This window comes from Ovis canadensis, chromosome 11 (genome assembly GCF_042477335.2).
Source record: "Ovis canadensis isolate MfBH-ARS-UI-01 breed Bighorn chromosome 11, ARS-UI_OviCan_v2, whole genome shotgun sequence".
In the NCBI taxonomy this organism is placed as follows: Eukaryota; Metazoa; Chordata; class Mammalia; order Artiodactyla; family Bovidae; genus Ovis; species Ovis canadensis.
The window spans coordinates 48,772,891-48,795,638 of record NC_091255.1 but is presented as its reverse complement, the minus strand read 5'-3'; the positions used below and the strand labels follow the sequence as shown (position 1 = coordinate 48,795,638).

Here is a 22,748-nt window from a genome sequence, read left to right as displayed (position 1 = left end):
CAGGAAAGAAGGCAGGCAGGGGTTAGAGAGAGCCCAGCAGACGGATGCGAACAGGGGCCCGCGGGTGTGCAGGTTCTGGGAGAAGCTCAAACACACCCCTTTCGCCTCCCCCCACGCCGCCCCCCAACCCCCGCCCCGGGGCAGCAGCATCTGGATCATAGCTAATACTGCAGGATGTGAGGAAGGCGGGAGCTTGAGCCACAGTTTTTCCTGTGTGGGTGCCAAGGTGCAGAAGAGGAAGGGGGGTGACAGGGAGAGGCCCCCGGGGCTGGGCACTTGAAAGGGGAGCTGTGCGGGCAGCAGGGCAGGCTGGTGAGGGGCCAGCTGGCATCCAGAGTGAGAGGTAGATGGAACTCAGCGGGCACGAGTGGCAGAGAGCAGAGGGAGTACTGGGGCGGGGGGGTGCCAAAGGGCACAGAGGGAGGGGCAAGGCAAGGGGGCGTGGCCAGGACCCTGCTGTATTAGCTCACAGCTCTGATGGCAGCCCTACCCTTGGGGACCTGATGTGGGGGGGGGCAGTTCTCTCTGATTTGGGGGGAGGAGGGGCAGCTCTCAAAGTGCTCGGGGGTGGGAGGGGGGGTCCTCCCCTCTGGCCAGCCTCAGTTAATAACTTAATATCATCTCTCTATCAGTCGCTCGCTCTTTTTTCCTCTGTCTAGTATTTCTTCATTTATCTTCTCCCCTTGCCTGGTTTCCAAAGTGCAGTTAGAATGACTGTAATTTTTAACCTCCAGGGGAGGAGCCAAGCCAAGCCTTTCTTTGCACCAGGCATCTGGGGAAGCAGAGAGGCCCTCAGCCTGGAGGGGGGACCTAGGCCAAGAGACTGGGCAAGGGGGCTCTCTCGTGTGTGTGTGTGTGTGTGTGTGTGTGTGTGTGTGTGTGTGTAGGGGGTGAGTGAGGGCCTTTGCCCCCACCCCACATTCCTCTATCCCCTACGGTCAAGATGGCTTGTCCGCTCTTAGTTCTCCCTCCCTTCTCCTACCTTCTCAGAGGACAGGGTCCTGGGAACTGCAGGACACGGTCCCCCCGCCCGCCTCCCACACTGTCCTTTTCATAGCAAGTTCATTTGTTTGCCCTGTCCCAGGGCTGGAGGTTCTGAGGAGGGACAGGGCAGTGTGGGGGTGTGTGTGGGGAGCTGAATCTATCCAAGGATGAGAGGGAGGAGAGAAGAGGTGTGGGGGTCTCCCTCAGCCCCCAGCTCTGCCCCTTCTCTCCAGGCTCCTCCCCACCAGCTCCGCACACCCTCTGGCCGCCTGAGGCTTTAGACTTCCTGATCCTCAAAGACCTCGAGGAAGAGTGGGGGGAAGAGTTCGGTGGGGCACTCGACTTTCATGTGGAGGAAGCGGCTGGCGTGGCAGGCCCCGATCATGCGGAGGTCAGTCACCTTCATCAGCAGCTTGGGCCAGAAGTGCGGAATGTTGTGTTTGCGGTGGTTGACGTAGTGCTCGAACGCCAGCAGGTACGCCTCCTGACTCTTCTCAATCTTGTCCACACACAGCAGGCCCGAGCGGTCTGCAGGGAAGGAGGGGCACGAGGCTAAGAGGGTGCAGGGGGGCAGAGGCCGAGAGGCTGGGGGAGAATGGAGAAAAACATGCATTCTGCGGGGGCAGGGAGCAAGTCGGGGGCAAGCACAGGGCAAAGCCGGTGGAGGGGCTGGTAAAGCAGACAGAGGAGTCAGAGGTGGGCCTGGGAAGGGAGGAGACTAGGAGATGAGGCAGGCCTAGGGGGTGGAGAGGTGGGGTGGGCAGAGGAGTAGGAGGAGGTTGGGGGCAGGGACAGGGGTACTGAGAACAGAGGAGGGAGGGGAAGAGAAGGTGGATGGGAACAGAGTCAAGGGTGGGGAACAAAGGGGACTATGAGAGACAGAGAGCAGATGTGGGGCAGAGGTGAAAAATGAAGCCAGGATAGAAGAGGGCGTGGGAAGCTAGAGATGGGCCTGGAGAGAACAGAGGGGGGATGGGTGACAGAGCAGGGGACAGTGGACAGAGGATGGGCCTGCGGACAGGGATAAGCTTGGGGGACAGAGAGGTGGGCTTGGGGAGCAGAGAGACTGAGGGGTTAAAGAAGGACAAGCCTGGGGCCCAGCCAAGGTCTTGGGCCCTGGAAGCTCCGGAGCCCACCCAGCCAGGCTAGGTACCTGTTGACATTAGCAGCACAGCCTGCAGCAGAGCCACTTCCGTGTCATCCAGGTTAAAGGCAGAGAGTGACTTGCCCAGTTCAAAGATGGCGTCAGAGACGACACCCAGGCCACCATTCTTGAGCTGCTCCCGCTTGACGGCCATCTCCCCGCTCAGCGTCAGGGTGTCGCTCTCGGGGTCATAGCGGACAGCTGCCCGCAGGGACATGATCTCCATGCAGCACCCCTTCAGGAGGATGATCTGGTCTTCGCAAGGCAGCTGCAGAGTCACAGGAACACTCAGCATGACCCTCCCCATGAGTGTCCCCTGAAGGCGCCCCTGGGAACTGCGAGGCCACCACCAACCGGGAACACATACTCTGGACAGCTACCCTTGCACTGGGTGGCAGACCTACCTTGCTTCACTAACCCTCACAACTAGGTCTCTGAGTTAGGTCCTGTCATTACCTCCATGCCCACTGCAGATGAGCAAAGGGAGGTTTAGGGAGTTAGGCCATGTAGCCAAGCTCTCAAGCCAGTAGGGCAGCCTGTCCACAGAGTTAGAGCTCTTTAAAATAAGAATCTCCAGAGTCAGGATGGTCACGTAGACTTGCGGGGAGATGGGCAGGGGGAGGCTGGGGGTGCAGGGCTGGGCCCATGGAGCCTGTTAGTTCTTAGGAATCAGCTCACCCTGTGCATGCGTGTGTGCGTGCATGGGTGTGTGTTGGGTGTGTTGACCCATAGGAATTGCTCCCTGTCCAGAGAGCTTCAGAGAAGGATGAGCTGGGACTGGGGGACCCGGGGAGCAGCCCAAGGCTTCCCTCCAGTGTGACACCAGGTCTCTCCTCCCATCCATCACTCACCTCGGAGAACATGGGCAGTTTTTTGGCAAAGTCCACCACGCGGGTGATGGCCGGGGTGATGATCTTGGTAAACTCGCTGAAGGCCTCAAGGTCCACCTTGTCTCCGTCTGGCATGGAGACGATGGGTGACTGGCCGATGTCGTCCGGCTAGAGGGAGAGATGGGGGTCAGTTGGGGCTGCAGACCCCTTTCAACCACTCACTGAGGCTCCCTGCCCACCAGGGGGAGCTCCAAGGCAGCTTGGGGAAGCGGGGGGCCACGGCACCTAGGGACTCTGTGTCCCAGGCCTAGGGCTTCTCCCACCTCGCCACAGAGAACAAACTAGCACCAGAGCTCCAAGATGGCTAATAAGAACAAGGATCGTAACACCAGTAGCGGCAATGCCATAACAACAGAAGCTACATTTGACTAATATGTAGCTAGGAATTAGGCCATGTGTTTTACACATATTATCTCATTTAATCCTCACCATGACTTATCACCACTAGTTGATGTTATACTTATCACCATTTCACAGATGAGGAAACAGATAGAGTGCAGCTAAGTAATAAGCCCAGGTCGAGAGCCTAGTAAGCGGTGGAAACAGGATCTGAACCATTACACACACATGTGCTCACTTTCAGAGCTGGTGCTCCTTCCAGTGTACTGTTTCACCCGCTGACACACTCCAGCCATCAGGAGTTCTCTGCCTTCCCCCGCCATACACAACCAACTGTCCATCTGCTCCCACGCTGACCATTTCCTTGGCATTCAGCTTTGCCAAGGCCCAAAACAACATGTGGCACCCAGGAGGCTCCTCAAGATACTGTCCCATGACTGTGTCCTTGCCCCTGCCTCCCAGTCACTGTGGAAAAAGGGGGAGAGATCCTCCCCACTTCACTGGAAATTTGATGAGGCAAGGCCCTGCCCTCATCAAATCAGATGGAAAAGGCAGTAACACATACACAGGTGTACAAATCAGAACTGCCAAGCTGTGCAGACTAGCAGCTTTGGGGTGGACTAATCTAAGAAGGCTTCCTGGAGGAGGCGAGACTCTGAATTCACTCCCCTTGCCTGGCCACCAGGCTGCCACTCTCACTCATGCCCCTTCTCTCCTTACCAGGAATTTCCGCCTCTGCTTCCAATGGCTGCCCTGGGCGTTCGTGCTGCGATGGGCCTCCGTGGCAACATGGATCAGGTCCCACTCTTCAGGAGTGGGCTCTGGTCGCTGCTGCAGTGATCGGATCATCTCCTCCTTCCGTCGCCGCTCTCGGTTCTGCTCAATCAGCTTGCGCTTGGCCACCCGCTTCGAATCATCTAGAACCACTGTCAACAACAGACACAATGCCCTTTGCATGGCACACTCTGCCACCTGCTCAGAAACTACTCTTCCCAGTGTTCAGGTTGGAGAAACTGAGGGGAAGGGCCAAGAGAGGCTAAATGACTTCCCTAGTAATCGGGTGGCACAACCTGGCTCACGATCATCACTGGGACCACATCAACTCCAACCCAGAGGATACCATGTTCTGGTCTAAAGGTGACAATGGTTACTGGGAAACTGAGCCATCCAGTCCCCAGCTAACAAGAGGCCCTCTCTCACCCCACAGAGTACTGGAGTGCCTTCCCTGGCAGTCAGAGATACTGCGTTATGGTGCGGTACTCAGGACTTATTTCTACCCAACAACTCTCTGAAGACCCTTGACTGGCGAAAGGCAGGTAGGCACCAGGGCCCGTGCTCAGGGCCAATAGAGGAATCCTCTGTTTCCTTTTCTTCTGAGATGAGGGCCGCAGGGACTGCTGAATTCCCTGAAGATTCTGAATACTCATTCCATCACCAGCCTGACCCAGATGGTCACTCTGCCCTGTGGGTACCCTGGAAGGGAGCTGCCACATCTGAACACACCCCACCTTCAGCTGCCTGGCCCGGTTCCCCCCACTCATCCCCTTACAGTCCATGGCCATGCCCACAGCGATGCACTTCTTGAAACGGCACAGCTGGCATTGATTGCGGGTGATCTTGTCAATGACACAGCAGCTGTCATATTTGCACGAGTAGGTGGGATGGAGGTTCTTCTGGATTGTGCGGCGAAAGAAGCCCTGGAGTGGGGGCGTGGAGGGGAGAGACAGAGCATGGTGTGATCACGATCTTCTCTTCCTGAACCAACCATGCAGCTCTCTGGCAGGGGGTGAGGGGCTAGGGGAATTAGTGAGGGGACCTGGCATCCTCTGGACAGAGCAACCCCAGCATCACCTGGGCTCTGCCAGGACTTAGAAACACACGTCTTCAGCCCCCAACTGCCTACGGGGTACCTGGGGAGTGGTGGTGGCAGAGGTAAGGATGGTGACCACGGAGAGGAGCTCTGAGCCTGGGAGGGTGTGAAATATGATGAGGCCTGAAGGAACAGCCACTGTGGACATCCAATTAATACCTGATTTTCCATCTTGCTAAACAACTCTAGAAACAACACTGGCCCCAAACCATTCTCATACACACTGCCTGTTGGCCTATGCAGGTGGAATTCATGAAATGGTGGAGGGGCAGGGAGAATGTAAAAAAAAAAATCAAGAAAAGGCATTGGGCATGGACTAGTATTAGCTTGAAAAGAAAACTTTCAATTTTATATACGGAGTTTAACCTTTGCTTTAAAGGAAAAAAAACCTCAAGACTCAAGATGGCAGTAATAATATGTAGGGCTAACGTCTGCTGCATACTTACAATGAGCCAGGAGCTTCTAAACCTTTTCTTTCATGTATCATCACCTTTAATGCTGGTGTCAACCCCATGAGGTAGGAACTGTTACTATCTCCATGTTGCTGACTAAGAAACTGAAGCTTGGAGAGATTGAGCCATTTGCCCAAAGTTATATGGCTAAACGGTCAGAACTGGACCTGAGGTATGAGACGCAAGGTTTGAGTTCTCAGATTCTGGGGTGCAATTAAAATCCACCGATCAAAAATACGGATTCCTGGGCCTCATTCTAAACCTATACCATCAGACTCTCTAGGAGTGGGAAGACATCTCTGTCCTTTTAGGATGACCCACTGGGACTCAGAGGGCCTTGAGGGTGTGACTCTCTGTTCTGTGCTACACTGCTGGTAATGCTTCCACGAATGCGGCTAGGGGACTCTCCATTCCTGGTGGTCTTGGCTTGACTGACAGCAAGAAAAGAGGATCTTGAAGCCTCGATGTATTCTTAATCTTTCTGTTTCTTGAAAGGTCTTATATTTTCAGGAGGTGATGACTCTAGACAAACCATGTAGGTTGAAATGCCCAAAGTGAGATCTAATTAAGTCTCCCCAAGTCTACGACCTTGTCCCCTCTGCCCAGGGAGACTCTGCCATCCTCTCCTCTGGGCTCCACCATGCCCCTCCCGAGCAAAGGTTCTCAACCTTTCACGGGCAGTGGAAGCAACTGGGGAGCCTGTTCCAAGGCAGATGCCTGGCAGCCACCACAGAATGTTCTGATTGAGCAGGGCTGGGATGAGGCCTGGGGACCTGCACTTAACAAGTACTATAGGCGGTCCAGGAACCACATTTAAAAAACACTGATATTGCTTTCAGCTGACGTCAGTCTTTCTCTGGTAGGCTGTGAGCAGCTTGAGGTCAAGGCAGGTACTATACATCTGACACTTAATACACTGAGTGGATGGATGGAAGCAGACATTTGTTGAGTGCTTCTTTTCTGTTTGGCACTGTGTTAAATACTCGATGTGCACTATCTCATTTAATTCCCCCAACAATGCTATGTGGTAGGTATTATCATTATCCTAACCCATTTTATAGATGAAGAACCTGAGGCTCAGAGAGATGAGGCCTCTTGCCTAGGAGTGGCAGAGCAGTGATTATGAATGAACAAATGAATGAACAGGGGAAATGATGATGAAATAGGTGGGCTTTAGGTTACACGTTTATAGAGCTGTCTGTCGGGCCAGGTGCTGAGGGACTTAAGGGAACGAGTCGGGGGCTCAGGTGGTGGGGGAGGGGCAGGAGCTGGCTGGTCCATACCTTGCAGCCCTCGCAAGTGATGCAGCGATAGTGATAACCGGTTGCCTTGTCCCCACATACGACACACTGCTCGTCTTTGTCCAGGTAACTAGGGATATACCCTGGGAGGGAGGAAGGGAGGCAGGCAGGCAGGCATGGCTTGGGGCCCCAGCAGAGAGGCTTTGATACTCTCTCCATCCCCCCACTTTTCCTTCCTTGCCCAGCCTCCCTGAAGGGTTCTCTGTCTCCAGGCAGAGTCCTGGAGACATAACAGAGGTCATCTTGCTCATCCCCTTCCCTAAGAATATGGAGAATTCAGTTCTTCTGATTGCCCCTTCAGGGCTTTTCTCTCTTGCTGCATCCCAGGGGCAGGGGACACAGGAGAAGGAGAAGCAAATCTCGGCAGCAGCTCATCTCGGGGACCTCAGGCAAGGGCGTGATGGGAGAAGAGAAGGGAAGAGGCCCTTTCTGACCTACTCCATCCTCAGTGGCTGGGGCATGCTCCACGTCACACATCTCACCCAGACAAGTCCATCCCAAGCTCTCCAGGAGGCTCTTCCCACAGGACACAGGACCTGCTGGTACAAGCCCAGGCCCCAGAAGAGCCCTTTGCTGGTTTGGTGGGGTTGAGGGTGGGGAGGAAGGGCACACACAGCCAGGCTCACCTGACATGCTGGTTTTCAGGGAACATTGGCCGTTCTTTCTTTTTCGCTTTCCATCTGGTGACCTGGTACTGGATAGGGGCAAAGTGGGTAGAATCAGAGAGCAGACCTTGGGCAGCCCCCCTTTGCATCCAAGGGGCTGAGGTTATGCCTCAGGCCTGACTCCCTCCATCTACCTCGCACCTTCAGGTCAGCCGACAAAACTGAGAAGGGTCCAGCTATCTGAGCAAGAAATAAGGGGCTTGGCTGGAGCACAAGTATGTTCAAGGGTCCCAACACACACTCACACACACATTAGAGAACCTTAAACATCCATCATCTATAAAACATCCACATATTTAAGCCTTCAGTGCTTGACACATATGCAGAAAGAATCTCAGGACATGAATCTTTAGGACACGCTTAAAACTATATAAGCTTAGAATACACACAAATATATGCAGCATAAAACCAGCACATATGAACATATGAACACCTATGCTGCCTTCAGTATAAACCCAAGCATGGTACATAAGCAGCAGTCTCTATTATCTATGTGGATGTGACTTTCAGGGCTTTCTCAAATGTTATACGGCCTCAAGGATATGCCCACGTGTTTCACAACCCTCTAGACAGGCACCTAATAATACCATGCCCCTCCCCACAGCGAGCATGTCATTTGATTTTCAGCTCATGCATACATGCTAGATAACCACAGTGGACCACCAGAACCTAGACTCAAGAACATGAGAAAAGGATGGGACTCCCAAAGCCACCCTGTCCATGGGCCCCATTTAACAGAACAGCAAACTGAGGCCCCACCTGTGCCAGCTGACACGGTGGGCAGGGGTCAGAGCCAGAACAAAGACCCAGGGCCTCTCCATGTAAGGTGTTATAGCAGCCCTCAGCCACTGCACATGCATGTGGCCAGCCTCTCCACATATGTGTTACATAACCTCAGCACACACAGATTACATAAGCTTCTACATGCATGCACGGATTGTATAACCTCTCACACCCACCCCGCGTGTGGCATGTTGCAGAGTCCTCCCTCCAGAGTCCCATGCAACTACCAACACACTGACACAGTGACCTTGGCCAGGGTCACAGTCACAGATAGCTCTGTGTCCCACACACCCTGGGGATTGCCCCTGTTTAATTTCTAGAACGGTTCGAGGGTCAGATCTGCCTCCTGTCGCCGGAGGGGTGGGTATGGGGGAATGCCTAGCTATCAAGGCCCCAGCTGAGCTGACTGACGGTCTTCAGCAATTAATCAGTTACAGCCTCTGGGTGCAGTACCAGAGCTAGCCACAAGGTGGCGCAAGGACATGGGGGAGGGGAGGCTGTCAGGGGAGGGGCTGCAGTCCTAGGGGGACCAGGAACTGGCATTCCCGCCTTTCTCTGCCTTAGGAGCAGACTCTCCCAGACCCACAGAAGTCTGGGCATGGAGGTACAGAGGCTGTAAGAGAAAGCTATGCAATGACAGGGTACATCTTTTTCAGAGTTCCCTGGGGTAGGGACTGGGTAGGGGGATACCCCACTGCCCTTACCTAACCACCAGCCCCATCTACTTACTCCACCCTTCCAGGGACCCAGTCTTGGGCCCCAAGGCTTTGCTGGGCCAGGACTCCAGCCTCCTGGCTCAGGATCTGGTCTCCTAGGCAACGGCCACACTGCTCCCCAGAGCACCCATCCCCCACCCTCTCCCCGGCCATAGGCACAGGCTGTACCCAGCTCCCAGGGCACCATGCCAACAGAGACAGAGCTCTGTGCTGCTTGGAGCCGATGGGAGAGGCAGAGACCCTCTGGGCTCCTGAAAGGCACTGCAGATGGTAGGTAAGCCATCCCTAGCTGTGTGTGCAAGGCTGATGTCTGCTCCACGTGGGAGCAAAATCTTCATAGCTGGTATTCACTTCCACTTCCTGGGAGGAGCTCCATGGTAGTGCCCGCCCTTGCCCATGAACAAGGAAGAGCTTGTGAGGCTCCCAATAGCTTCCAAATATAAGTGTGCGCTGTGACCAACAGCTACCGGACCATGTTCCCTGAAATGTCATGTAACAGGCACCATGGCTTCTGGACTGCACAATGGCAGTCAGAAGGGAATGAGCTGCTAGGGAGAGGAGGAAAGGAGGCAAATGGCAAGGCTGTTTGGATTCCACAGATGCAGGTGAGGGTGGCCGAGGGGACCAGGGAGGGGGGCAGAATTTGAGATGCCCAGCACCATCCAGGGAGGGGCCATGTGTCTGCCGCCTGTAATTACTCTACATCACCTCCCCCTTTTAGAATGGGCATCTGTCCATCCAGGTGCCTAATTCCCTGCCACATGGGAACATGACCTCATCTCCTGGGCAAAGGTAGGCAGCAGGCTGGCTGGCCTCATGCCCCCGCCCTGGCCCCCACCACAGAGGTACTTAAAAGGCCCAAGCTCAGCTCTCTTGGGCCCAGCCAGGTGACCCTGCTTGCTGCCTAGGAGTTGGCACGACGTAGCTGCCGAACGCATTACCTGCTCTCCTCTGGGTCTGACCCACACTCCACCTTGCTTGGCTTCTGTTCCATTCACTTCAATTCCATCCAGGATGCCCTCCAGCACGCCGAGAGACTGGGGTGGGCACACTGGCCCCCCCGGCACACCCACAGGCCACCCACCCCCTGCCACACAGGCCCTAGGGCACAGCACCCATGGTGCCCGCCTCAGCACTTGGCCTTTCACACCATGCCCTGAGCCCCAAGGGGGGCGGGCGGTGAAAGGGGCCAGGGAATGGCAGGTGGTAGGGCTGGGTCGGGGAGCAAGCTGGGTCTGTAAAGGGGTCCTGGGTGGGAAGAGTAACTTCTGAATCTTGTCCTGTCCAGAGGTCCCTGCAGAGAGAGGAGAGAGGCAGGGATAAGGTGGCGCCATGGTGGGGCTAGGTGAATAGGATTCCTTTGGTACCAACATTTTCGGGCTTATAATGAGATGATGGGGGACTTCCCTGGTGCTCCAGTGGCTAAGACTCCATGCCCCCAATTCAGGGGGCCCAGGTTCAATACCTGGTCAGGCAGCCGGACCCCACAGGCTGCAACTAAGAGTTCGCAAACCACAACTGAAGTTCCTGAATACCGCAAGGAAGACCTGAGATCCAGTGTGCCACCACTAAGGCCTGGAGCACGCCAAATAAATAAATACTTTGAAAAAGAAAATAATGAGATAGTGGTAGTCATAGAGGGCAGGCACAGGGAGAGGACTAGGATAACCATTCAAATCAACAGAGAGCAGGCAAAAAAATAAAGAACCACCACAGAGCAGGCAAGACTGGAGATCCACAGCCTGATCTCCAGACATGAACAAGGATGGCGGGAAAGAATGAGGTCATCCATGTACCTTGTCTCAATCCTCACAATCAAGTGAGGCCCTTGTGTGTGTGTTAAGTCATTTCAGTCGTGTCTGACCCTTTGCGACCCCATGGACTATAGCCTGCCTGGCTCCTCTGTCCATGGGATTCTCCAGGGAAGAATACCGGAGTGGGCTGCCATTTCCCTCTCCAGGGGAATCTTCCTGACCCAGAGATCGAACCCGCCTCTCTTGTGTCTCTGGCATTGGCAAGCGAGTTCTTTACCACTAGCGCCACCTGGGAAGTTCCTGGCCCTTAATATGCATCTATTAAACATCAGCTGCTGTTACCAACCCCCTCGCCAAGTTTTCCTAAAACTCATCAGTAGTGTAAAGCAAGAGGCCACCAGAGATGGGCAGCTTTGAGCCCAGGCACAGGGCGGCAGGGGGTCGGGGGGGGGGAGGGGGGTGTACTGGGGAAGGAAGCCTGGTTTGTAGAGGTGGCATGCAGGAATCCTGAACACCCACCGGAGTGCCTCAATGAAGAGGGACGCTGAAAACAGTAGGGAGCTGCCCCCTCCCCCAGCTGCTGGCCCAGTTATGACTCCCCAACCCTGGCCCCACAAGGTGATTCCCATACAAGGTCCCACATCACACTTCCCAGTCTGAGGACCAGGCTTCCCCTTCCCCATTGGTTTAGCTGAGCTGCCACCCACCAGGAAGGCAAGGGAACAGGGAATGGAAAATAACCCCCGTTAATGGCACATAGAACATGTGCCCTCTGGTATCAGAACTTCGCAGGTGAGTAAACGAAGCCTCAGAAAGCTTGAACATTCACTCAAGTGGGCGCAGCTAGTCAGCAGCCTGCCTCCAACGCTGGCCTTGTTCTGCTACCTGGGGTCTAGGGCAGTGCCAACCTGGGCCAACCATTCCCTCCACGCCACACTGCTGACCCCAGGCTGCAGACCTGAGGCTCCATGTCTGCCCACACAGGCAGGTGGGGGCACATGAGAGGGGACAAAAGGTGCAGCTTCCCACACACACCCCTTCATCCCTCCATCCTGCAACTGCTGCACCAGAGGCTTTGCCCCTCGGCCCCACCTCCAAGAACTGATAAGGAGTCTGGGTGGGAGGGGAAGGGAGAGATAAGTCAGGCCATTGGGCAGGGCAGGGCCAGGCCATGGGACAGGGCACTGGGGTGAGTCCCCATCCTGGGGAGCAGGGCAGGAGGACAGAAGGGTCGCCCATTCTGCCTTTGATACCCCCATAGACCAGAACTGGGCACTGGGGGCTGGACAGGAGACACTGGGGGGGGGGGTGCTGCGCGGGTGCGAGCGGGGAGCCTTAGCCCAGGGAGCCGTCAAGAAAGTAGGTCAAGTTTTTCTTGGCTTGCGGAGAAATTCCTGTTATAAATTTATAATGGCGTAGCCAGCCCTAAGGGGTGGAGGTGGGGGAGAAAAGGAGTGGGTGGGGTTGCCCAGAGCCTGGGCACAGAGGCCTGCCGCTCCCAGCCAGAGCTGAGGGGTAGGGGGGCCAGGGTAGCCGTGGGGGTGGGGCTGACAATAGAGGGCTATTTTCTGTCGCCTCTGTTTCCACCTCTCTCTGTGCCCAGTGAAGCTTCCTTTGGTCTGTCTGTCTGCATCTGAATGTCTCTCTCTCTCTCTCTCTCTCCCCGGGGCTGGGTGTCTCCCTGTCTCCCCCTCCCCCCAAGACTGTGCCTCGGTGCTTGGCACACCCTGGCTGCGGTGCTGCCCCCGCCTGTCTCCTGCCCACCTGGCATGCTGCCACCACTTGTTTACAGAAGCTGGAAAAATCCACTCGCCAGCCTGAGGCCCGGGCGCCCCCGGGGAGGGGAGGAGGCAGGCACAGGAGTGGGCAAAGGGAGAGAGGGGCAGCCCTGGGGAGCAGGCCCTGGGGGCAGGTGAAGGCAGCCAGGGAGTGCAGGAATGGGTACGGACAGCTGTGGGCCAGGCAAGGCAGGGAGTCCTGGCGCAGCACGTGGCGTGGGCAGCTCCCTCTCAGGCCATAGAGCTGGAGGAACCCCCTCCCCGCTCACTCCTGCCACTGCCCCTACAGGGCACACCTGGGGCAGTGCCAACCTAAGCCACCATGTTTATCTTCCCTTCCCCCTCCCAGGCCCAGTCTTAACTCCAAATGTGTCTGGGCACTGCCAAGGGCTTGCACGTGCCTGCTGGGAGGGGCGTTGAGCAGACCGGTGCCTGCTGCCTGTCGGTACCACCTAGGATCCCCGGAGGCCCTGGCAGCGGGCAGTGGAGCAAGGTCCTGCCCTCGCTGCTCAGGGCACCCTCGCCTGGCACTTAGCAAGAGGCTGGCACCCCTGAGGGCTCCTTGTCATCTCTCTGGGGACATACCTGGGCCTCTGAGGCGACAGAGCGGGCAGAGAGCCCAGCATGCAGGGAGGCACACGGCACGTGGGCCAGGCCTGCGTTGGCCGTGGGCAGATGAAAGTCCACGGGGAAGTGGGGCGGGGACACCCACCCTGAAGGGCAGCCTCTCACCCCTCCTCCTGGAATCCTGTCAGTTCCCCAAGTGCCTGCCGGGCACAGACCTGCAGAGGAAGAGGCTCAGGCCCCTGCAGGCAGAGGGGCTGGAGCCACGCTGCAGAGGAGGCTGGACAGCTGGGAGGCAAGGCCCACCTGTCGGCAGGCCTGGCCACCCACTCCCTCCTTGTCAGATAAGAGCTGCCTGGTGGCAGTGTGGGCAAGGCGCCCGTGGAGGGGGAAACATTTCATTAAGCTTAAGTGCTTCTGGGATGGGGGGACAGAGACAAGAGGCCGATGCAGCATCCATAGGCACCATGCCAGGTCCCTGCTGCCGGGACTGTCCCACTCTGCAGTCCTGTGGACCCAAGGGACTCCCTGGAAGGATGCCGAGGGCTGCCAGAGGGGCACACTCTTTGCCCTGGATCGAGCCCCCAGGTCTCCACACCAGACTCCTCTGTGTCTACTCTTGGCTTTGGCCCTACCTGTCAGGGCCTCTGAACTTTGTCCTTAATGCGCTAAGGAAAGCCCAGCCCTCCTCCTTGCCAAGCAGAGGGAAGGACACACATAGAGAGAGGGGGGCTGAGAAAAGGGGAGAAAGAGGAGGAGGAGAAGGGTGAAAGGGACGAAGGGGGAGAGGAGAGGAAAGATGAGGAGGGGCAAGAACAAAGAGATGGGCCGGGACTGGGGTAGAGGCAGGGATGACAATGAAGTAGATGGAGAAGAAGCAAGGCGGCAGGGAGGTGGGGGTGGGGAGAGAAGGGTGGGGGAGACAGAAGGACAGAGGAGGGGAGGAGACACAGAGAGAAAGGTAACAAAGGAAGATGGGTGGGGGGTGCTCGGTGCCCCGCCCAAGTCCCACCTCAGAGGCTGGGGGGAGGGCAGAGCAGAAATGGTTTCCACGGTGACAGCTGGTTCTTGGTGGCCTGGCATGTGGGCTATTAATAGTGCTGTGGGGAGGTTCGCACCTCCCTCTCCCCTTCCCCTTTGCCTGCTGCTAGGGTGGGGGGAGACACTTCACCCCCACTCCCAATCATCTGGCACTGATGCCCTGACTGCACACCATGGGGGCCAACAAGGGTGATGCTAAGAGGCCCAGGTGGCCACTGCAGCCCACACACAAACACACACACCAGACACACGCGCGGGCATGCACAGGCAAACACGGGCATCTGTGTGCAGGCATGACCGCCTGTGCCAACGTGGGCTCCCATGGGCAGCCACAGACACCAACAGCCCCCGGGGGTTCTGGCGACGGCGGCAGCAACACAGGCCCCCAGGTTGAGGGCTGGGTGCCTCTCAGGGCTGGGACCTTTATCTCCTTTCCCAGATCCGACCCCCCGCCCCCCCCCCCTCGCCGTGCTACTCTCAGGTATGGACTGGGGGGGCGGGGCTGCCCCACCCAACTCCTGTTATCCCAGTGCTGGGAGAGAGAGGAGGGGTGAAGGCGGGACGGGAGGTGCTATTTGGCAGGTGTGTGATGGCAGAGGAGTACACAGACAGACGCAGGCACCAGCTTGGCAAGCGGGAGGGGCCAGGGGAAGGCAGCAGCCTTCGGTGGGCTCTCACAGGGCCCCCATGAGAAGAGATTCTGGAGCTCAAGGGCAGTGACCCCTGATTTCTGATCCCCTGAGCCACTCTGGGGCCTTGGAGGCTAATGGGAGATGGGGGTGGGGGATATAAGGGGGAGATTGGTTACTTAAACAAAAGGATCCTCTCCCCCAAAAGAATATAACAGGAAATTCCCCCCTGCAGGTCAGAGACAGAAAGACATCAACAGTAGCCTTGACTTGGGCCAGAAGCCCAGTAGGAACATCAAAGACTGTCGGGCTTCCGCCCACCCCCACCATAACCTCACCCACCTGCTGCTCTCCTGCCCCTCCTCCCACCCCAGGCCAGCTCCCATCAGGCAGCAAGGTGGGCACCCAGGTGTGGGGCTCACCTCCACACCCCCCACTGCACCTACTGACGATGGTGGTGCCCACAGCTCCTGCTCAAGAGCTCAGCCCCTTCCCTGCCAACCCACAGATCTCCATACCTACCCCCCACTCCCCACAAGGAATGGAGAGGGAGATCCAAATAGCCAAGAAGGCAGAGTTAGGAGCACCCCCAGGCTGAGAACGCTCTCCCTGCCCCCACCCCCCCAAGCAGCCAGTGGGTAATCGGAGCTGGGAGCTGGGGCAGCTGAAGGCTGGAGGCATGAATGTCACGGGGCCAAGGCGCTCACTGCAGATGGCATCATGGGCACAGGGCTGGGGTCCTCCTTTCCCCACTCCCCTCTTCCAGGGAGGAGGTGGCACAGAGGAGTCTGCGAGCCCTGGGGAGCTCCGCCCAGGAGGGAAGGGAATGGTCGAGGGGAAGCGAAAAGCGGGGATGTTCTCCCTGGCACCCCCAGAGAGGCAGAGATAGCCCCCAGCCAAGCCGAACAGGCACAGGCAGGGTTGGAGTGGTGGGGGGAGGGACTGAGAGGGAAGCGGGGAGAGAGGAGCAGGGAGACGAGGGAGGGAATGAGGAAAAGGGAGGAGAGATCGAAAATTGTGTGTGTGTGAGAGAGAGAGGGAGAGAGGGAAAGGGAGAGAGCGGGAGAGGGGGAGAGGGGAGGGAGAGAGAGAGAGCAGGCGAGAGCGAGCAAGTAAAAGCAGCCGAGTCTGCCCGCACACACACGGACACGTGCAGACACACACACTCACCCCGCATGCGCAGAGCCGCGGGCTCCGGTACCCCATTCCAGCGGATAGTCAGAGCCCTCCCCGGCCCACACATGCACAAAATGCGCACACAGGGATGCGCGCACAACACACCCACTCACTGCTGTGTACCAAGACGCCCGATAGCCACTAAAGCCTGGGGTCCGCGCACTCCCCTTCCCTCGCCCACGCCCCATGCGCCTGGGTGAAAGAGAAAATGAAACAGGCGGCTCTGGGAGCCAAGAGCTCATCTCCTCCTTACAAGAGGAAGCGAGGAGGAAGAAGAGGCGTGGGGGCTGGGTCCAGTCCCGCTGCTCTGTGCCAGTGCCAGAGGCGTGCTCTTGGCCCTAACCTTTAACCCCAGTCCCCGTGCCCAGACTGGGTGCCCGCCTCCAAAGCAGGGGAGCAAAGATAGCGTTTTCTGGGCACCGGTGAGTTCCATCTTGTTCCCCTTGTCTGCCCAGAGAACTGACGCCTCCCTCTGGACCACCTCACAGCCCCGCATGCCACAGGGTGGCCCCCCTTTGGTGCCCCAGCCGTGGCCTGCCAGGGAGGAGGGCAGGCAACACCACACGCCTGAGAACCACACGGTCCTCTCCCCACCAGCCCCAGCCGCCTCTGTGAGAGCCTGAGAACCGTCTCTGGTTCCAAGTGGCCTGTGTGTCCCCACCCACCCTGCAGCGTTCCAGACCCTGGGAAGAGAAGGGAATCCACAGGCCCTGTTGGCCGTGACAGCTCGCAACAGGGGCTGACTACAGGTGTCATCTCACGTTATGCCATTTGCCTTCACTCTGCACGAGGTGGGCATCCCTGTCTCCAGATTACGAAAACCTAAACCCAAAGTCAGCAACTGGCAAGTGGCGAAAACCCAGCCTCCAGCTCCCAGGCAGTGGTCTTCCCACCACGGTCATGCGTGCCTCCCTCCCCATGAGGCAAAAAGTCCCCCAAGCACCTTTGCAGTCATGAGAACTAGGGTTGAGATTAGCACCCCCACCCCAGAGGTTCCCCAGTGGCCCACCACAGGGCATATCCCTCCCACTGTCCTGGGGGAGCTGCATAAAAGGGATGGAGGGTGGAGAGAAGAGTTTTATCACCAGATTCACAGAGGATAAGAGGCAACCCAAGATAGACCCTGGACCCCCAGGTGCTGCTCCCAACACCCTCCTTATTCACTGCCCCCACCCTCCATGCAGGGGCGGGGAATCTGTCAGCCAAGGGTGGGTCCTGAATGACAGTTCGAAGGTAGGTGGCTGAGATTTTGGGTCCCCAGGAGAGAGGAAGGGTGACTTACTCCACACATAAGAAGTGAGAGGGGTTGTGGAGAGGAGCCTGCTTTCCTTGTTTTTCCTCTCCCACACTCCCAGTGCTCAGACTTGTCCTAACAGAGATGTAGTGATGCCCAAACATTCGTGCATTTGTCCCTAACTGGGGAGGTGTGGTTCAGGCTGAGATACCGAGGGCTCCTTTAAGAAGCAGCTAAATAAGGTGAGGATCAGAGGAAAGCACAGTGGTGGCAGAGGGGCTCCAGGCTGCCCAAACTCCTGGTGGGAGAGAGAGAGGTATCATGGAGAGGTGACAAGGAGGCTGGAGATTAGGGACCCACTATCCCTACCACCCCCACCTCATGCCTGTAATGTCCAGGAGATCCAATTCTCCACCAAGCTTCTCCAAGAAATCCAGGGGACCCCAGACCCACAGATTTCCTTGCTGTAACAGCTAACACATACAGTGCTTGTGCACCAGGCACTTTTTAAAAGCATTTCCTATATTCTGACTGCTGTAATCCTCAAAAAGCCAAATGAGGTCGGTAGTACCATCCTCAGTTTACAGATAAGGCAAAGGAGAGGTTAAATTGCTTGCCCAGGATTATACAACTGCCAGTGGCAGAGCTGGGATTCACACTCAGGCACTCTAGCTCATATATATATATATATATATATATACACATATATATCCCTGTTTTTAACCATTATAGCATATCACCTGCTAGAGGAACAATACCTTGTTCTTTCATCCAACTATGTGTTCCCTGTGACCCAGCCTCAGTTTCCCTTTTTTGTAGCAGCTATGGATTCTCTAGGGTGGAATCCATGCCAGTACCTCCTCATCCATCGTTCAGACAACAGTTAGAGGGGAGCATGGCCAGAAATGGTAAGTGCCCCCTGCTCAGATTTCCTCTCTGGAAGAAATGCCTGCCCTGCCAGCCCAAAGTGAAGGGCCAGCCCATGGGAGAGGGCCTCACACAGCCCCACACAAAGTCTGGGCAGCTGTACCCTCAGAACCAGGCTCAGAGGCTGGGCAAAGCGGACACAGCTGTTGGGCATCTCTGAGGTGGGTCTCAGCTGCCAGGGATGTGGAGAAAGGCCATTGTGAGTCCTGCTCAGCTGGGTCCTGCCAACTCCCGCCACTGCCCCTGGGCGGGGGGGGGGGGGCGATTATTTTCCAGTGGGTCAGTGTGGAAGGAGCTTCCGCTAACCATCCGTGGCTTGCCCACCCAGACTTTTCATCCAGGCTGAGCCCACCGGCCTGAGAAGTCAGCGTGGGTAGTGGTTGACCCCTTCTCTTCTTCCCCTATGCGCAGCCCCCCAAACTTGCTGGCCGCAGCTGCAGGGCTGAGGAAGTGCAGGATGTCCTGAGCAGCCAGCTGAGCCCCCCGCCCCCCACCCCAACCTCTCGCTGACCCCAGAGGCAGGGCAGGCAGGCCGAGGGGCGGGGTCTGAGTACTAGCAACTGGAGAATGGAGACCATCACCGCCGGTTCCCAGCTCCAAGCACGGAGGCTGTGGCAGAAACGGACACCAGAACAGGGGTCAGCGAGGGGGGTGGATAGGGACGGGGTGAGAGGGAGTTACAGACTGGTGGAGAAGCAAGGGGAAAGAGAAGAGACACAGAGAGACAGAGCCCCGGAGACCGCGGTGGAGCAAAATTCCAAGTCAAAAATACACAGACTCACCCAGACACTCACCAGCACACGGCCTCCTAAGGGAGGCTTCCAAGTTTAGACAGGAGGGCAGAGCTGAGAAAAGGGGCCAGACTCCCGGTGGGAGGCAGGAACTCGGCGAGGGCTGGGGGGAGGCCAGTGAGCATCCCCAGTAATGGCCCAGACCAACGAGCCCAGCAGGGGCACTGTGCTTTCGGGGTGGGGATGGGGGCTGCTCCCTAGGAGGCAGGTATCCCCAAGACTCCCTTCCCACCCCACCCCACCCCCCACCCCCCGCCCCCGGCAGCCAGGGTCATCCCAGCTCCTGAAGTCACCTAACACTGCTTCACGAGCCTAACTCGGCCCTCTAGAACCCCCTCCCCCTTACTCTTTGCTCTGATTTTCCTGTCCCTCAAAAAAAAAAAAAAAAGAGCCTGGAAAAAGAAGGCAGGAGGAAGCTTGAGGGGAAAAGTCTATGACTGCGTGTGCATCTAGGGGTGTGCCTGACCGCACAGCTACAGTGTGTGCATCGGGGTTGTAGACCTGTGACTGTGCGGTCCTGAACCTTCTGAGTGCCTCCTGCACCTGAGCCCCCGGGACTGTGTGCAGATGCCTGCACCTGTGTCCAGAGTTCCCACAGTCAATCAGTTAAAAAGGATTACGGAGCACTTCCTATGCTCAGCTCCGGGTGGGATCCAGAGCAATTCCAGTGACTCTCCTGGGTCTCAAGGAGCTCACCATCTAGGGAGCGGGATGACAAGGGAAAGAGACAGAGAATGTTACCTATAGTGACTGCGTGCCTTCCACCATTATGGGAGCTGGATTTTTTGTGTGTGGTACACAGCACCTCAGAAAGCCACAGTAAGAGTCCAGGAAAATACTTGTTGCTGAGTTGCGTATATGTGGGTTGATGTGCAACTGCGTTTGCGTTTGACCGAGTGACAGCGACTGTCACGGCAAGGCGATGATGCCTGTGTGACTGGGCTCATGCGAGCACGTGTGTGCCTGTGAGTGACAGGGTCTTTTGTAATGTGTGGCTGTGTGCAATTGCTCTGCGTTCATGCATGCAGGCGATAGTGACTTTTTCTGTGTGGGTGATAGGACTCCTCCTTGTTGTGTATGAGAGCATCTCCCCGTGACCCTGTGCCTGGGTATGTGCATGGGTTGGTCTCCCGTGGGTGTGTCCCACCCTTCTGAGCTCCCCTGTGCAGTGGCAGCGTGCCTCTTCCCTTGTCCCCATGTGGGTGTGTCCAGCAGTTCCTGTCCTTGAGTCTGCCTGGGTGTCCCTGGGTATGCCTGTGGCCGTGTGTGTGGGCATATCTGTGTCTGCATGGCACATTTGCTTCCCCCTCATCTTGGACCACAGCCCCCTATACCCCTCCCCTTCCTGGGGCCTGAGCCAGCATTGAGGGGTGGGTTCCCATCCCACTGGTTTTCCTTCTGCGACCTCCAGACCTCCACCCCCCCCAAAACCCCCCTCGCCGGAAAACGGGAGGCTCTCTCCATTGCCCCGATAACCCCCACCCCGCAGGCTTTACCTTCACACTGGACAAGGGAGGGCCCCAGGCAGAGAAGGGGCACCAGAGACACGTTGCAAGGGGAGGGAAGCGGGTGGCACACAACACGGGCCCATTCCTCCCTCTCTTCCCCAACCACCCTAGCTTGCAACTCCCCTAATTATTCAGGGACCCTCAGATACACCCCCCCAACACACACACACACACACACACACACACCCAGCCGCGTTTTTGCAATTAGTTGTGTTGCAACCACAGAGCCATGTTCAATTGGGGAGGCGAGTGAAGTGGGGTGGGGGGAGACTTCTCCTGGGGCTCGGGGAAGCCCACCTCCCACCCCCCTCCTACCGCCCTCCGCTGCTGGAGGTAGCCTTGCAAACGCCACTCGGCCTCGGCCTGGGAGGCTGGGGGTGGGAGCTGGGGGGGCAGGCCTCTGGCGCACCGTAAACAAACCGCGGCGCGGCGGGCGGGGGAGCTCCGGCGGCCGGCAGCGGGGCCGGGCCCGGGAATGCGCAGCGGACGGGCCGGACAGAGGCCGGGCGGGCCCTCGAGGGGGAGGCCGGGACGCCATCTCCGCCGGCGAACCCCGGGGCCCACCGACCTCCCAGCAACGCCTCCCTTCCCCAGGGCGTTGAAGCTGCAAGCTCCCGGCCAGTGACAGGGTCACTGGGGCGCCCGGGAAGGCTGAGGCTGGCCGCGGGTACCCCCCGGACGCCCCCAGCCCGCCTGGGAGCTGGCCAGAGAGCCCCGCGGCTTTGCATAATCAATCGCGAGGCATTTGCATATTAATGCCCCCTCGCTCCCTCCCCCTTACCTCGGCGTGGCGCGCTGGACCGGGCTGGGCAGCGACGCGGGGGTCTCAGCGCCCCGTGCCGGGGGCGTCCATGGGGGGCCGGTGGGGCCCGGGCCGCCCGCCTCCTGCGCCCGGGTGTGAGTGCGAGTGAGCGCGGGGGGGCGGGGGGCGAGTGTGGCGGCCCCGCGGCTCCTCCGGCAGAGGCGGCGGCCGCTCTTGGCTCCTCCCTCCCCCGCCCCGCTCTGGCAGGGGCTCGGGCTCGGCGCGCCCAGCCGGCTCGCGGCTGCTCCCTGCAGGCCGCCTCGCCGCCGCCGGCCCCCGCCCCCCGCCCCCCGCCGCGCCCCGGGACCCCGGCCAGCTCCCCGGCCGCCCCTCGGCCGCCTCTGCCCCCTCCCGACCTGCACTCGCCCGCCCCACTCCAGGCGGCTCCGGCAGGAGTGGTGCTTGGTGACATATTTTGGAAGAGATGTCATTTAAAACATAGCCTTCGCTTGCTGCAAGAATTGGGGGGTTGGGGGGGTGGCACCACGGAGATGGAGAAGGGCACATCGGGGAGCCGAGCCTCCTGCACTTTAGAAGTCCGGGAGAAAGTCTAAACACCAAACCGCAGGCGGTTTAGAGTTTGTTTTGAGTTCGGGTCCCTTTTCTGCCAGTAACTCCCTGTATGACCTTGAGCAAATCACCACCTCTCCAGGTGACAAGCTTCCTCAACCTTACAATTCGAGGATTGAGCACGTGACCCCTGGGGTCCTCTTAAATTAAACCATCCTGTGTTTTTAATCCTTTTGGGGGTATGCTTCCCCATTACTTCCCTTGCAGGCTCATTTTTAACATCATTACCTGCCTGATCCACTGCCTCCCCTTTCAAATGTCACCCTCCTCCAATGTAGGCTTTTTCTATTCACTGCCACCAGTCATTTCCTCGACAATCTGGTGCTCTTTCTGAGCTGGGGAGGGGGCGAGGCTTGCCCTACCCCCTTAACTCTCAGCTTCAGGACAGCGGGTTTTGCTTCCACGTTTGCCCCTCCCCATCCAAATGTACAAGGCCAGTCCAGAGAGAAGGGTGGGCTGCGAAAAAATAGATCCCCTTCCCCAAAGGAGAGGTCTCCATTATGCCAGCCCCACCTCTGATGCGCGTGCACGCACACACACACACAAGCACACACACACACACACACCTGCATTCGTGGACATGAAACCAACCCGGTGACGCCAGAGCCCCTTTCATCTTGAGATCTCCCAGCGGCAGGCAGGACTCTAATTACCCCAGCACCCCCTCTGGGCCCGCCGGTTCCCCCGCTGTCATTAGCCCAGTTTTACCAGCGGGGGCCCTAGCCTTCCCACGGCTCCCAGGGCGGAGCCCTGCCTCCACCGTCTGCTCTTGGAAAGGGGTGTGTGTGTGTGTGTGTGTGTGTGTGTGTAGAGCTGGTGTGTGTGTGTGT

The 22,748-nt window shown here is 57.8% G+C and overlaps 1 protein-coding gene across 1 annotated transcript; it reads right to left on the bottom strand.

Moving 5' to 3' along the window:
* Positions 1 to 661: 661 nt before the first annotated feature.
* THRA (thyroid hormone receptor alpha) lies at positions 662 to 21,625 on the bottom strand. Its single transcript, XM_069543390.1, has 9 exons — positions 21,328 to 21,625; positions 10,086 to 10,438; positions 7,607 to 7,674; positions 6,963 to 7,063; positions 4,907 to 5,054; positions 4,078 to 4,283; positions 2,980 to 3,126; positions 2,138 to 2,396; positions 662 to 1,512 (listed from the first exon to the last, which is right to left on the bottom strand). Exons 2-9 carry the CDS (start codon positions 10,136 to 10,138, stop codon positions 1,262 to 1,264), a joined length of 1,233 nt encoding a protein of 410 aa, XP_069399491.1. The 5' UTR covers positions 10,139 to 10,438; positions 21,328 to 21,625; the 3' UTR covers positions 662 to 1,261.
* Between the last annotated feature and the right edge of the window lie 1,123 nt (positions 21,626 to 22,748).

Coding starts and splice junctions, on each gene's coding strand:
- THRA (XM_069543390.1), bottom strand. CDS start 10,138: ATGGAACAGAAGCCAAGCAAGGTGGAGTGTGGGTCAGACCCAGAGGAG. Junction 5,055..6,962: donor TCACTTGCGAGGGCTGCAAG/GTATGGACCAGC, acceptor CCCCCACTCCAG/GGCTTCTTTCGCCGCACAAT. Junction 1,513..2,137: donor TGTGCTGCTAATGTCAACAG/GTACCTAGCCTG, acceptor CCTTCCCTGCAG/ACCGCTCGGGCCTGCTGTGT.